This window comes from Mustelus asterias, chromosome 7, assembly GCF_964213995.1.
Source record: "Mustelus asterias chromosome 7, sMusAst1.hap1.1, whole genome shotgun sequence".
NCBI lineage: Eukaryota > Metazoa > Chordata > Chondrichthyes > Carcharhiniformes > Triakidae > Mustelus > Mustelus asterias.
In genome coordinates this window covers 21,051,544-21,066,933 of record NC_135807.1, presented here as the reverse complement: position 1 = coordinate 21,066,933, position 15,390 = coordinate 21,051,544, and the positions used below count along the sequence as shown (strand labels likewise).

The following is a 15,390-nucleotide window of genomic DNA, read 5'->3' as shown; positions in this document are numbered from 1 at the left end:
AATGAGAATAGAAGTTGCATATTTAAAAAAAATAATGGATATGTGAAAGAATTTTGTAAAGTCGATTTTCAGTACATTGTCAATTTCTTTGGAACCTAATCGATCAGATTTTTCAGTGAGCTGTAAATGAACGACACCTTCCCACTGACTTTTTTTTTGCACTGTAAAGTTACTGTTGGTGGCACATCCTTGACAAGACATGTGGGTTCAAACAGTGCAAGAGCTGGTTATGAAAATGGTCAGATTGAAGAATCATTAATCATCAGTACAGAGTCTGAACCAGGCAATGAATATTGTAATTAATTCTATGTCGCATCAAGTAGAGAAAACAATAGCGAAGGAAAGCAGAATTGGATTAAGAAGGACATTGAGACAATTTTTAATGTGTTCTTTCAACTGCCAAGGTTAATTAAAGGCTGAAAGAATGAAGCCCTGAACCTATTAAATTAACTTTCTGTTTTTGAGAGATTGCTTGACTGTAATGAAGACATTTTTTAAAGATACTTTTTGTGGCAAATTTAGTCCAAATCTACAATGAAATAATAGATACTTCACACTGTTTAATACATTTGAATGGGGAAGCAAACAGAGGTTTCACATAGCGTATAAAAGTCTCCTTATCTTGGACAGAAGTCACTAGAAGTTGTTATCCAGTTTGCACATATGTAATGGTGACCATCGTTAACCTTGGTTAGAATTATACAATGATAGAATCCCTACAGTGCAGAAGAAGGCCATTCTGCCCATTGAGCCTGCACTGACAATCCCACCCAGGCCCTATCCCCGTAACCCCACATATTTACCCTGCTAATCCCCCTGACACTAAGGGACAATTTACCATGGCCAATCAGTCTAACCTGCACATGTTTGGACTGTGGGAGGAAACTGGAGCACCTGTTTAAAATGTACCTATTGTAACTATTGTAACCCTCAATGCCTGTATTTGCAAGGTACAACTGGCACATTATCTCCAAACATTGCTCCTCCATCCCAATAGTCTGAGCCCTGGGAGGGAAAGGCAGAATTTTGAAGTTTATTTTGTAGGGACAAGGGAGATGGTCAACACTGCTGCCTCACGGTGCCAGGGACCCAGATTCAATTCCTGGCTTGGGTCACTGTCTGTGCAGAGTTTGCACGTTCTCCCCATGTCTGCGTGGGTCTGAAAGACGTGCTGGTTAGGTGCATTGACCCGAACAGGTGCCAGAGAGTGGCGACTAGGGGAATTTCACAGTAACTTCATTGCAGTGTGAATGTAAGCCTCACTTGTGACTAATAAATAAATTTTAGGATTTGAAAGGGAACAGATTAAGTTGAGGAGAAAAGTAAAATTACAATTTAAATTCAGTGTGGGGTGAGGTAATTTCACTTGTGCTAATTGTTATAGATTAGAATCAGTTTGGAATTTGAATATGTGGAATATTCTTCCTCATTTACACACACTGAAGCAAGAAACACATTGCATGGCAATTTTAGTTTGATGTGGAGGTGCTGGCGTTGGACTGGGGTAAACACAGTAAGAAGGAGTGCTGCACCTTCATCAGGTAAGTCGGAGCAGCGCTCCGAGAGCTGGTGGCTCTAGCTACCAAATAAACCTGTTGGACTTTAACCTGATGATGTGAGACTTCTTACTACAATTTTAGTTTGGTCAAGGCTTTAAACACAAGATGATGATATTTTGAGATAATGGAGCTTGGAGTTGAAATATATCCATTTTAGGAACATGAAAGTTGTGTCCTGGCTTTAATGCAAACATGTGGTTTCTAGCAGCCTTGTTTTATTTTGAGTAATTCTGTTCCACAGGTCTAGCCATTGGAGACGTCCCAGACAATCAGCCAGTTGGTATAGTCCTGACTGTTCTGGGTGTAGTAATATTGGACTTTTGCGCAGATGCAACAGAGGGACCAATCCGAGCTTATTTGCTGGATGTAGCAGACACTGAAGAGCAAGATTTGGCACTCAATATCCATGCTTTTTCTGCAGGTTTGTAACCTGTTTTCATTCCCTTTTTTTATATTTATCTCTAAAATGCGAAGGGAAGACCTTGCTAATAAACTGACTTTTACATGATTTTGAAGTAAATCATATAATTGATCCACATAAAAATAGTACATGCATAATTTAAAGTGTATACTACACTTGGGTGAGAATTTTCCTACACCTTTATCAAACTGTTCTGTTTTTAAAGGCTATTAGTTAATTTACTTTTTCATTGAATATGCAGGGGAAGGCTCTTTAAAAGGAATTCTATATTTAATGCACTTTAAGATGCAGAGCATTTGCTTACCCCCAGCTAGGAATACTATCTACAACTTGATCACCTTACTGTAGATAGGAGGACATCCTGGTTTTAAAGTGGATGCAGAGTAGGACAGATGGGAATTGGATTCCGAGGAGGAAACTTGAGGTAGTTGAAGATCTTCATCCAAGGGAAACAAAGATTCATGGGAATTTTCATCAAAGTTCTAAAGGGGTATTGATAGTCTGATCCAATGTAAATTACTTGACACAACGACAATGTTATTAACCTGAGGGCAAGGACTTGAGTTTAGAAGTGAATTTAAATGTAACTACTTCATACATAATGGAAAAGGTATGGAACAGATTGCCTATAGATAGCTATCTATTTCTGTGTGAAGAATTAACTGAATATAAAGTCTTTATCGTATTTTTGGGCTGAGTCACAATGATTTTTTCAGGTCCTGAACATAAAAGTGTGAGAGAGAGGCGTAGATTATACAGCTCGTCAAGACTGCTCTGCCATTCATTATGATCATGTTGATCTTGGGCTTGGTCTAGGAGCAGGAGTAGGCCATCTAGCCCCTCGAGCCTGCCCCGCCATTCAATAAGATCATGGCTGATCTGTAGTGGATCAGTTCCACTTACCCGCCTGACCCCCATAACCCCTAATTCCCATACCGATCAGGAATCCATCTATCCGTGATTTAAACATATTCAACGAGGTAGCCTCCACCACTTCAGTGGGCAGAGAATTCCAGAGATTCACCACCCTCTGAGAAGAAGAAGTTCCTCCTCAACTCTGTCCTGTGATTCTAACTACTTTATTTATTAAGGATCTTTGTGGAAAGGTAAATGGTTTATCAATGCAGATTAAGAATCTAAATTGGTTTTTGCCTCTAATTTGTCCCTAGGTCTGGGTGGAGCTGTTGGCTATATGCTAGGTGGCTTAGATTGGACACAAACCACTTTGGGCCAGATCTTCCGATCCCAACAACAGGTCCTCTTCTTCTTTGCAGCCATCATCTTTTCTGTGTCAGTTGCTTTGCATCTTTTCAGCATTGAAGAGGAGGTGTATAGCCCTCAACAAGACCGCATTGATGAGGAAACTGAGACACGCTCTGCTAAGATAAATGACAGCCTCCCGCCCATCCCTCGGCTTGACTTGCTTCACGAGGAAGGACCTTACTCTGCTTCAGTCTTCCCTAATGAAACCTACTCAGTGCAAGATGTTGATCTCGACTTCCTGGATGTAAATATTGGACGGAGCCAAAGTGACTCTGTTTTGCACATGCCTGATGCGACAATAGAAATTGAATCCGAGTTGCTGTTTTTGCGGGATATTGAACCTTCTATTTTTCAGGACCAATGTGACAGCATGTGTCACTCTTTATCAAGTTTACCCAAAAGTAACAACCCGGAGATTATATCCAGGTTCAATCAAGTGTCTGCTTTGCTCAGGGAACATGAGTTTGATGATTTTTCGCAGAATGATCTGAAGACTGATTCCAAAGTGGCAAATGGACGTGCTGATGACCTTAGTAATGGTAATATCAATCATAGCACAAGTGGAATTAAACAATCAACGACCAGCAGTTCCATGCGCAGACGGAGGCACATGTTCTACCGGCAGCCATCTCACACTTTTTCATACTATGGCAAAATGGGTTCCCACCGTTATCGCTTCCGTCGTGCCAATGCCATTGTCCTGATCAAATCCTCACGGAGTATGAATGACCTGTATGACCTGCAGAAGAGACAAAGGCAGCGACAGAGACAACGTAACCGCAGTGGTGTGACCAATTCAAGCAGTGATACAGAGAGTGAAGAAGGAGAGACTGAGACTACTGTGAAGCTTCTATGGTTGTCCATGCTGAAAATGCCAAAGGAGCTATTACGACTCTGTATATGCCATCTGGTAACATGGTTTGCAGTGATTGGCGCTGCAGTGTTCTACACAGACTTCATGGGGCAGGTTATCTATGGAGGAGACCCAAAAGTAAGCTATTTTGAGTTGAGCCATTTTCTTTGTTCTTGTATTTTGATTATGTAAGGTGCGCCCTCTAAATTTGTTTGCTCTAAGAGATAAGTAAGAATGTTCAGTATTATGGAATTTAAAATTGTTTCATGTCCACTCGCAAAGTAAAAGGTTTTAACCTAACCATTTAGATGACCCTGACTAGGCTCTGTATGTGATTCATTTTTCCGCAACATGAGCCATACTGTAATTGATGTTTATCTTAAAACTTTCAATTTTATTAGATAGTCATGTATATTTTCATGGTCCAAATACTTGCAGCAATCAGAGAGGCCTTTTTGTTCAGCTCACTGTATCGGTGCTGCCTTTGGATAGAGCCATACACTTATTTAGTCCCATTCCCCTGTAGAATCGTCCTCTAAAAGAGTTTATTGATCTTGTAATAACTACTGATGTATTCTTCAAAGGCACTCGCTGTTTGGAAGGAGGGTGATGATGAAAAATGTCTTCTAATAGTCTGTTTAGTCCTTGCTGAAACCCCGAGCCCCTTTACAGCTTCTAGGTGTCAATTCATCTGTTCTTTAAATAGAATTTGGTTTAAATCGAGATGCATAGTTTCAGATGAAATTCTGGGTTCTTTTTACAGCAAGTTCGAAATTGAGAATAAGTCAAATCAAACTCCGCACACTCTGCATAAGTTTAGAAGTGAATAGATTAAATATTGAAATTCTTGGATGGTACAAAGTTCTATAGTAGGTAAAATATGCATACAGTCCCGCTTGCTGGAAAAGCAGTTTATCCAAAGAAGGCATGATTGGCTTGAGGTAAGAATTCTAGCAATGGCAGCGAGCATTTTCACTGGACTTGCTTCTGTTTCTCTGACCTTGTATCTCTTTATATTCTTTGTCAATGACTTACTCAGCTCCCCTTTGTTTAAGACATCATGTTTTAATTTAATCAGAGCTCTTGATGGAAATGGTGCAGATCGAAAATGGCTGCTTAATTTTCCAGTTTAACTGAACTTAATGCTAAAATGTTAATCATCAATATGAATGTGGAATATTTTAGTGCTGTGTCCAGATGATTTGAAAAATCTACTGGCCACAATTCTGTAATGGTGCACATACACATTGAATGGTATTATTCTGTCCTCACTAGGTTTGTTTTTGTAACCAGTGACAATCCTTCAGCTTCTATTATCCTCAATGTTGTGGGGATAAGGAAAGCCAGAATACGAAGCAGTCATGATTTAAGAAAACAGGATGAAATGCAAATGTGTGACTTGACCTTTTACTTCTAACAATATCCAAGCTCTTAAAACATCAACTAAATGAACTGTAAAACAATTAACGGGTAGACTTTCTGCTCAGTCACATTAGATGTACACATTTTTCATTTTATCACATAGCATCTTTGATCTGTTTTCTTGCAGAAGAAAAATATTTTTTTAATGAGGTTTTCACGTTGTCTTGCTGTGTACAGCAAGTTGCATATTTCCTTTAAGAAGAGAGAACAAACTTGCACCAGAATGTCTGAAATGATGCTCTGTAAAGCATATGATCATTTAATTTGTTTTCTTTATCCTTTGCCTTTTTCCCCTCACCCCATCACGCAAACCAGAGCTTAGACTGAAATACTGAACTGAGGAAACAGCAGTGACGTTTTATTGGGCAACTTTGGATATTGGAATGATATGACATCATTGGTGTTAGTGAGCATTTCAGATTGAATTATTCAAAGCAGGAAAATAAGAGAACAAGTGATTCATTAACATCATTGCATTCCGTGCTCATTCTAGCTGAAAGCTTGGAAAACGACTGCAAGGGAAATCGCTATTTTCTTAAATTCTGTTTATTGACTAGTTGCTGTCCGACTTATTTATATCAATTTCTCAAACTTTCAGCCTGCAATCAATTAATTGTAGAGTGGGTGCTGTAAATAATGGATGATTTCTTCCAGACACCGACATCTAGCACAGATCAGAGAACCTCAACACAAATGGATACCTAGAAGGGCTGAGTTTCCAAAGAAAAACTATTAATTGATAAAAACTGCATGTGTCCCGAAATCCAAAATAAAACATTGAATGAACAAAATCATAGCAAGGAAATTAGAATAATAAATTTAATCATGTTTGGTTTCAGCCATACTCAAACGTTAGTTCCAACTAACGTGGGGCGGCATTGGTAGCACAACGGTTAGCACTGTTGCCTCATTGCACCAGGGACCCAAGTCCGATTCCAGCCTTGGATGTCTGTGTGGAGTTTGCACTTTCTCCCAGTAACTGCGTGGGATTCCATCGGGTGCTCCAGGTTTCCTTCCACAGTCCAGAGATGTGCGGGTTAGGTGGATTGGCCATGCTAAATTGCCTCTTAGTGTCCCAAGATGTGTAGGTTAGGCGGATTAGTGGAGTAAATAAGTGTGGTTGCAGGGATAGGGCCTGGGTGGGAGACTGCGTCAGAGAGTTAATGCAGACTTGATGGGCCAAATCAACTAGCCTCATTCTGCATTGCAGGATTTTTGATGATCAAACTTGCTTAAAGCAGAATCCACTGAAAATTCCACATTGTCTAACTGTTGACAAGTTGATTTTTGTCTCTGGCATTCATTCTTTTTCTCCTTTCTCTCTTCCTTCCTTCCCATCCAACATTAAACAGTTGTACATTGAACTTTCAATAACAAATATTAAAACTAGTTTTCATATTGACTTAATCAAAATTCTTGACTTTTTTTCAGGGGCCTTCCAATTCTACCGATCTCTGGAACTATAACACTGGTGTACAGATGGGATGCTGGGGACTTGTTATTTATGCTGTTACCGCTGCCATCTGTTCAGGTTAGCATCAAGGCTAACTATGCCTGAACCAGGCAGAAGTTTACCATATAATCTAGTTCTTGCATTGAAGCCAAGGTTTTCCCGCACATGTGCCATAATCAATTGTATGATTATGCTAGCTATTGTGTTAAAAAAGCATTTTAATACTTCATGTAGTTGTAGACTGCTGTCAATTTGGAAAGAAAAGTGCTTTAGCTGTAGGTGAAAGGTCACAAAACAACAATATGCAGGTCATGAATGGAGATTAGTTGTGCTCTTTAGTGCTGACACAATGATATCCAAATGTTTTCATAACTGCACAGTGGACTGCCCCTGTATCTGTGTAATATTGCTTTTGGGAGCCATAAAAACCTGTGTTTTTGGAAAGGATCTTTTAATGTGACAGTGAACAAAGAGGTTTGATTTTTTAGCACTGCATGGGTCAGTTTAGTGCAAAGAGCCGACAAGTACTAAACCAGTGTAAATTCACGGCTCTAATTCATTAGCATAACTGTGTTTCTCATAGTTTCCGAATTCGATAAGTCCGGTTCTCTCCACTTCACAGTTATCGCGATAATGCACAGTAACAAGGAATCTGAAGATTAAATGAAATTCTAGATTGCTGCGATGGAGAGTGGTCCACGTTTTCCAAGGTCTTGTGGATTTTGATGGATGGTGGTGGGAGGGGGAGAGAAAGAGTGCTATGTGGCAGGGGCAGTTTGGTGGTGGACCTTTGTCTTACGGATGTTTAGTATAAGGCCTGTGTTTGCGTATGCCACGGTGAAGATGTTGACTATAAAGTGTCCATCAGTGAGGAATTACTGAACTTTCCAATTGAGTAAGATATTTTAGAGAGATTATACTGGATAAAATATCTCTGTTGTGAAGTTATTGTGTTGTTGAAAAGAGAAATGTTTTGGAAGCTTTTCAGCTGGCCCTCATCCAACCAAGTGCAAAATGTCAAATTTTAAGCAATCATAACATTTCATACAAAAGAAAAGGGTGGTGATTGGTTGGCAGTTCAATTCTGGCTGAGGCATTACCACAGAGAATGGATTACCCATGCTCCATTGGTTGTTCAGAATGGGCAGAGAACGGACTGTACTCAACCAGACCACACTTGCTAAACCCAAAACAAAATGTGTACTGTTTAGAAATGATTCCATGATGGGGCAACACTTGCTGAACAATCCTGAATGGGCTAATTGCTACACTAAGAACCAATTTAAGATAATCAGCCAAGCTCATTTATGCTCACTAGAAGTAACATGCATTAGTACACAAGGATCTGTGTACTAAAGGAACATGTTCAAGCCTTGTACCTTACCCAGTTGCTTGCGGAACCTATAGTTCCCAGTTGCTATCTCCATGTCAACACCGTAGCCAATCAAAGTTGACTTGCTAACCAATCAACGCCTTTTGCTCCTGTGGTATAAATTGTGATCATTTGAAATTTGGCGTTTTGCATTTGTCCTGGAGTGGAAGACTAAAAACGTGTGCAGCACGTCTCTCTTCAGCAAATCCTGTACTGCCAAGAGGCAAAATGTTGCTTTCCAAAAAAATGTACAAACTTATTTCAGTGTTTGTTAATGCAAAATGTTAGTATGTTCAGTAATTCTGCTTCATTATTCAATCAGTAACTTGTACTGTTCAGATATTAACAACCAACGGGCAAAATCCAGTAGTGTTGAAATAGGGCATTTTTTAGATAGTTTGTCCATATGAACTTGGTTGGTGTACACATCGAAATAAGTCACTTTACATGATCTTGAGTATTTCAGAATTTTGGACTAAATGAAATCGTTATTGCTGGGAAAATTGTGATTGTAGCTTTTTTAAGGTGTTGGAGCTCTTGACTAAAATCCATTGACTCCACTTAATTTCATAAAAGTATCTCATTAAATCACTGATTTGTTTTCATACATTTGAATTATTTTTCTTTTTTCCTGGCAGCTATTTTGCAAAAGTACCTGGACAACTACGACTTGAGCATTAAAGTTATCTACATATTGGGAACGCTGGGATTTTCGATTGGTACTGCAGTGATGGCTATTTTTCCAAATGTATACGTGGCAATGATAATGATCAGTACAATGGGGATAGTGTCCATGAGTATTTCGTACTGTCCTTATGCTCTGCTTGGACAATACCATGAAATGAAAACGGTAAGCAGTATATTTGAAGTTTTGTCTTTTTGTTACCACAGGTTTTAAACTGCAGTACTTGGTAGCAACAGTGGTTTCTAAAATGATGTGGACAAAAGGTGGGGTTCAAATTACCATTTAATTATCTAATTCATTATTTTGGAAATCAATAAAATCCTTACTTCCAAGAGTGTCAGTTAAGCGTTCTAGGTGTATTGGAATGGAACAAATTTCTCCCCTCTAGATGTATTGAATGGATTCAGCATTTGAACCTGGAGTTTGCACATTCTCCCCATGTCTGCATGGGTTTCCCCCAGGTGCTCTGCTTTCCTTCCACAGTCCAAAGATGTGTGGGTCAGGTGGATTGGCCATGCTAAATTGCCCCTTCGTGTCAGGGGGACTAGCTTGGGTAAATGCATGGGGTTACGGGGATAGGGCCTGGGTGGGATTGTGGTCAGTGCAGACTTGATGGGCCAAGTGGCCTCCTTCTGCACTGTAGGATTCTGTGACTTAATTGAAGCATGCAAGGCAGAACAAACTCTTGTTGGCACGTTTTTAAATGTTCGATAACCCATTAATCTAAATTACTGTCTGTTTTAGAGAAAGATATCCCTGCTCTTGTAAAAGAGAGTTGGGCTTGAGAACCATCCAGTATTTTAATATTTGACTGTGTTCCTAATTTTTAATTTTATAATTCGTGTTATGTTTTATTTAAGAATGAATCTTAATTTCCAGTCTAGTCAAACTTATTTAAAATTCTGTTTTACAGTATAGAAATCACAGTCCTGGAAACTCCAAGAGGGGCTTTGGTATAGATTGTGCGATCCTATCTTGCCAAGTTTACATTTCCCAAATACTGGTAGCATCAGCACTGGGCGGTGTAGTGGAAGCAGTTGGCTCAGTTCGAGTCATCCCTATTGTGGCATCGGTTGGTTCATTCCTTGGCTTTTTGTCTGCCTTGTTTCTTGTCATCTATCCTGAGAATCCAAGAGAGGAGGAGAATAGAGAGACCCTTATGGCATCTTCAGAAAGCGGTGGGAAAAATGCAGAGAAGCCAGTTGTTTTGAAGCTGACTCGTAAAGGCACCGTCTCTGAAGTGGAGATCGAATCGGCTGTGTGAACCGACATGTTAGCAAAACATTCCAGAAATTTGTGATCAGAAATACACAACAAATTTCCTGTGCTTCATTTTCTTCTGTAGTCTTAACCCATCTTGTGGAGGGGGCGGGGGGGGGGGGAAGCAAAAACTAACCACGTTAGGTTCTGGTAAAAGTCTGTGCCGGCAATTTGGCAGTATGGACTGAGATACAACATGGTGCAGTTCACAGTAAGCAAATTTTTAAAAATAAGTTTTAACAGTGAACATTTTCAGAACATTTTGCTGCTTTTATGTACCAAAGGCTACAGGGAGGTATCCAGTGAATAGAGAGATTTTTGGTCCATTCAAAACAAAAATTGCCTTGATCTACTGTGTAAACGTAGCATTTTGTAGCTCGGAAAGATTTTCTATTTTGCTGCAACAATCGATTTCCTAAAAAGCCGCTGGCACTCTTGAATAAAACTACCTTTAAAAAAAATTGGCCTCTCTTAACATAAGTTGAAATTTAAAAATCCATTAATCATTTCCACACTTAAAATGTTCATCAGTAACAATCTATTTTCCTGGGCAGTTTAAATTTGTTTTCAAACTTCATTATGCAAAATCCTTTTACATTTATTTTCATCCTCGTAGGATGAGTAAAGATGTCCATGGCCTATAAAATTTGGAAGAAATGAGTGACCAAATTTTCTCATGTCAGATGCCCATTGGCTTTACCTGTTAACTGTTGTAGTAAACTATTTACAAGAAAACTAGGAGATCAAATTTATGATTAAATATCTGAGAACTGTCTTGTGTCCAACTAGAATGTTGGCCTCTTGTAATTTGAACCTATGTTATCAGTACCTTATTTGTTTTAGATGGCGACTGTCCAGGTTTTCCTATGTGTGAGAGACTTTTCAAACAGTTTACATTTTAATTCCAACTTTGTATGCTCACTTGTTTAATATCTTCACCTGAAGAAGTGAAGAACAAACATCTGAACATAACGTAATTTATTAAATCAGCAAAGACTAAATGGAGAACTTGTCCTGAAAATACAAATGATTTACAAATTCATAAAAGATCTGCTGTCTTCGTGCTGAACTTCCTGTAAGCTACTTTCAGGTTTGTGGCTGCGTTTTATATGGTCCAATTATATATTTTTGCTCTTTCATCCAAGACTCTTTTCATAATTGCTTTTGATGAGATACATTTCTACAAGATGGGACTTGTCCACCTAGTTGTCCCATGTTCAGACTGTAAAAACTGCTTCACCACTCCCAGTATGGACTCAGAGCTTTAATGTTGTTTGAGACTGCAACTACTTGGCAGTCCCAGCACTCTAACCTTGAAGTAATAGGTTAGCAAATCATCTACGATGGAGAGAATTGTTTTAACACCTGAAATGGCAACTATAGGGAAACAGATTTTAGCAGCAATTAGGATTATAATTTACCACCAAATGAAAGTTCAGTCATTTGAAAATTGAACTGGGGCCAAAGAAGCCTGAAACTAAACATGGCCTGTTTTTATAGATACAGCTCTGAGATGGCTTAAGGTTTGCCTGTTACTACCTGGAAAGGACAGCAAAAATGCAGCATATAATAATTTCTGTTGCTCTTAATGTTGAAGTGAAAGAGAACTACTTGTCAAAAGTTTTGATATTTCCAGGATTAATCTGGGCCGCCCTCAGCCTGGTTTCAGATTGTGAAACATAATTCAGAATGACTTTGACAATGTGCCGAGAAAGGAGGAAAAGCGGAGACTAACCACTGGGTTTTTGTTTTGTTGCGTGCAGACTAATCAAACCAATGTTGCAATAATTTATCTATCTACCTTTGCCGTAAAATAGACTTCTGAATGCATGAAGAAACTGTGCTGTGTCATCACCAGGAAAATAATAATGGCATTGTATGTAAAAAATCTATTCTGAATTCCATCATAAATCCATTATTAGTACTTGAAGTATGGATACAGTGCAAGGACTTGTGTGTTTGTAACAAAAGCACCATCTAGCCAAAGCAAATAGACATCAATAAATGACAAAGGAAGGGACTTTGCAAAAATTCTGTAGTCAACACATTGGTTCTGCACCATCATGATGTTGACTATTTGGCAAAACTCTATGTGAATGTAGTATGCTTGGTTCTTTGAATGCTTATGGCAATCCAACAGAAAAATTGCACACAATTCCACATCACAAAAGACTTTTAAACATTTTCCAAGGTCCTATTTATTTTGCAATTGTATTGTGATTTTTTTGTATTTTAAAATACTACTGAACTTAGAGGATCCATTCAAACAAAATGTCAACTTGTGTTGGGTGCAGTTTATATTTGAGCTCGTGATAAGGCAATTATCCTCAAGAATTTTTAAAGTTTCAAACTTTCTTTTTATATTTGTACAGGGGGAAAAAAAAATCAAAATGTAATGGTCTTTGATTTTCTGAACTTGTCGAGAGTTTTAACTCTGGCTAACCCATGTCCAGCAAAAATGGAGCTACTAACCGTTCAAACAAAAATACTACCTTCATCCTCAAAGTCTGTTATAGTAATGGGAATGTGTAGCATTTTATGAATACCCAATGCAATTTGTTGTGACATCTGTTCCATGTCAATGGGGGTGTAGGTTGAGGGGTTGCAGGGGGAAAATATTCAAATACAAGTTTAAATTTATTTATATTGATAATGACCAGAAGTTTAATTTGTTTTGATGAACTTGTCACTTTATTTAATGCAAAGAATTGTGCTTGGTCACACCACTTGTAAGATGTGTCTAGTTCACAATGATCAATGTATAACTTTTGTGAACAGGTTGTAAATATATTTCCTCTGTTCTGCATATTCCGATCTACAGCTTAAAGCAATTGTACTTGTGGCATGTCTCTTTGTTTTAAAAAAAAATCCTCAATTGTGGAGAATGGCCTGGGATGCTTGCTAGTTTTTGTTAACATGCAGAAAAGATCTTGCATTTGACCCATCCATCAACAACTGAAATATGCCAAAATGACAGTGATTGCTCCAAATTTGCACAGCATGTACGTGGTGTTTCTTTTCTGTATATTTAAAGATTTACCAAAATTGTCTATATTAGTAGATCCATGGTTTTAGGAGGCTACTGTCACCTTGTAATTATTGAACTGCACTTAGATGGAATAGTGGAGGAAATACATCAAATGCCTCCAATTTATACCAATGGTTATACAAAAGCATCTCATTTTAAATATGGTTCCGTAGTGAACTGGCCAAAAGACGACTGCTTTTTTAATCAACTTATTAAGTTGGGGCACTAGTAGCTCTTGCTGAGTGGAAATATTAAATGTGTTAAACACATGCTTTAGTTTTTAAAAAGGGATGAAAGCAAAGAATGTTTAAGATAGATGATACGAGTGACTTAATGGCATAGACTTTATTTCTATATTTTCAAGCTTTTTTGTTGGAGGGATTTAAAATGAGTCATTGCATGAAACAGTGACTTTGTTCAGCACTTTCCATTTTAACTGTGTACTCGATTGATTTTAAAAAGAAATTTAGAAAAAATTCTATTCTTCCATATAGTGTTTCAATATATTCTCTTTCATGAAGAATAAAAAATTCAAAATTTATTCTTGTCTGTGTGCTCTTACTTCTGCTGACTAGTTATATCACTGCTCTGATGAAGGATCATCTAGACGTGAAACATTGGCTCTACTCTCTCTCCACAGATGCTGTCAGACCTACTGAGATTTTCCAGCATTTTTCTGTTTTGGTTATATCCCTGTTCAATGTAGATTAATCATAAAATCAAGAATTGCTGACCTGTAAATTACAACTTGATAGAGTTGTCACTGAAGGCGCCAGCTGCATTGTGCAATGACATGGAAATGTACTGGCAGGCGACCTGAATCCAAAACTCAAATTGCCCCATCAACTTTACAGTATGTACAGTCTAACTAGAATGATTTGCAGGCTGGCAAAGTTCAGATTGTAATTATTGACTGGTTCCATGCTATCTGAGCCCCATGATCGTATTTGTGTTGCTTGTCATTTTATTTTGCTTTAAATTGCTGGTATTTGTGCGGTAATGAATTCATTTCATTGCTTGTTGAGTTTTTTTGCTTTTTCACCCCTTTCCCCTTCATTAGTGTCTTCAGCCTGTCCTCTTTCCATTGGCTTTGCTTTGTATCTTATGTTGCAAAAGATCAAATCACCAGATTGAAACCTATGCCTCCACTTTGCCTGACAATAGACATTCCCTCCTCCCCCCAGTACCTACACCTTTTTGAGTTGCATTGGATCTCGCATCCAATTCAACCTTGCCTCTACGCTTGTGTTACTACACTTGTTCCTTTTAGCTAGGCACTATCCGTGAAAACGTTTTCACCCACCAACAGCCATGTAAGTTCCGCTGTGAAACAAACTTCTCAAGTAATTCAATATAAAAAGAAATAGGGAAAGTCTTTGTGGTCCCTTTTGGATGATAGTGAATTCCCAGCCATTGCACAAACTGGAAAGTTGTTCTAGAGGTTAATGACTCTCTTGGAATAGGAAAACCACAAAGCTACTTCCCCGTAACCTTCCTAATTTAAATAGGCTTTGTGTAGACAGTCTAGACCCATCATTACTTTAAACAACACAATCAAATGTCCCTAAAGCCCTTTGAGAGTAAAACAACTGAACAATCTGAGCCAGGTGTTAGGATGAAGGGCAGTTGAACAATATTAAACATGTAATGACTCCCCTGATTACCACATACTCTCCCTCCATTCTCAGTTGATGTATCAGTGTTCCAGGTTAAACACCATTTGGAGGCAGCAGAGAATGGCAAGAGCACAGAATGTACTCTGGGTGGGGGACTTGAATAGCTATTGTCTAGAGAGCCTTAGTGGTACCAGTACAGACTAAATTGGCCAACTCCTAAAGAACAATGCTGCTCGACTGGATTTTCAGCAGGCGGTAAGGGAACCAACAAAAGGGAGAAACCTACTTGACTTCATCCTCACAAAACCTGATGTGTCTATCTACGTCAGTATCAGTAGGAGTGACCACTATAATTCCTGTGGAGTTGAAATTGTCTCATGTGGTACTACCACTGTACTAAGTGGGATAGATTTTGAATGAATTTAGCAACTTGAGACTGGGGAAACTGAGGTGCTGTG

At 38.6% G+C, this 15,390-nt stretch overlaps 1 protein-coding gene across 1 annotated transcript in view; it reads left to right on the top strand.

Moving 5' to 3' along the window:
• Positions 1-13,850, top strand: part of slc45a4a (solute carrier family 45 member 4a) — a 49,539-nt gene extending 35,689 nt beyond the window's left edge. The window contains exons 4-8 of the mRNA XM_078215787.1: positions 1,801-1,980; positions 3,150-4,234; positions 6,950-7,049; positions 8,982-9,193; positions 9,942-13,850. Of these exons, the coding sequence (XP_078071913.1) occupies positions 1,801-1,980; positions 3,150-4,234; positions 6,950-7,049; positions 8,982-9,193; positions 9,942-10,292 (1,928 nt within the window). The 3' untranslated portion in view covers positions 10,293-13,850. The remainder of the gene's footprint in view (positions 1-1,800; positions 1,981-3,149; positions 4,235-6,949; positions 7,050-8,981; positions 9,194-9,941) is intronic.
• Positions 13,851-15,390: the final 1,540 nt, after the last annotated feature.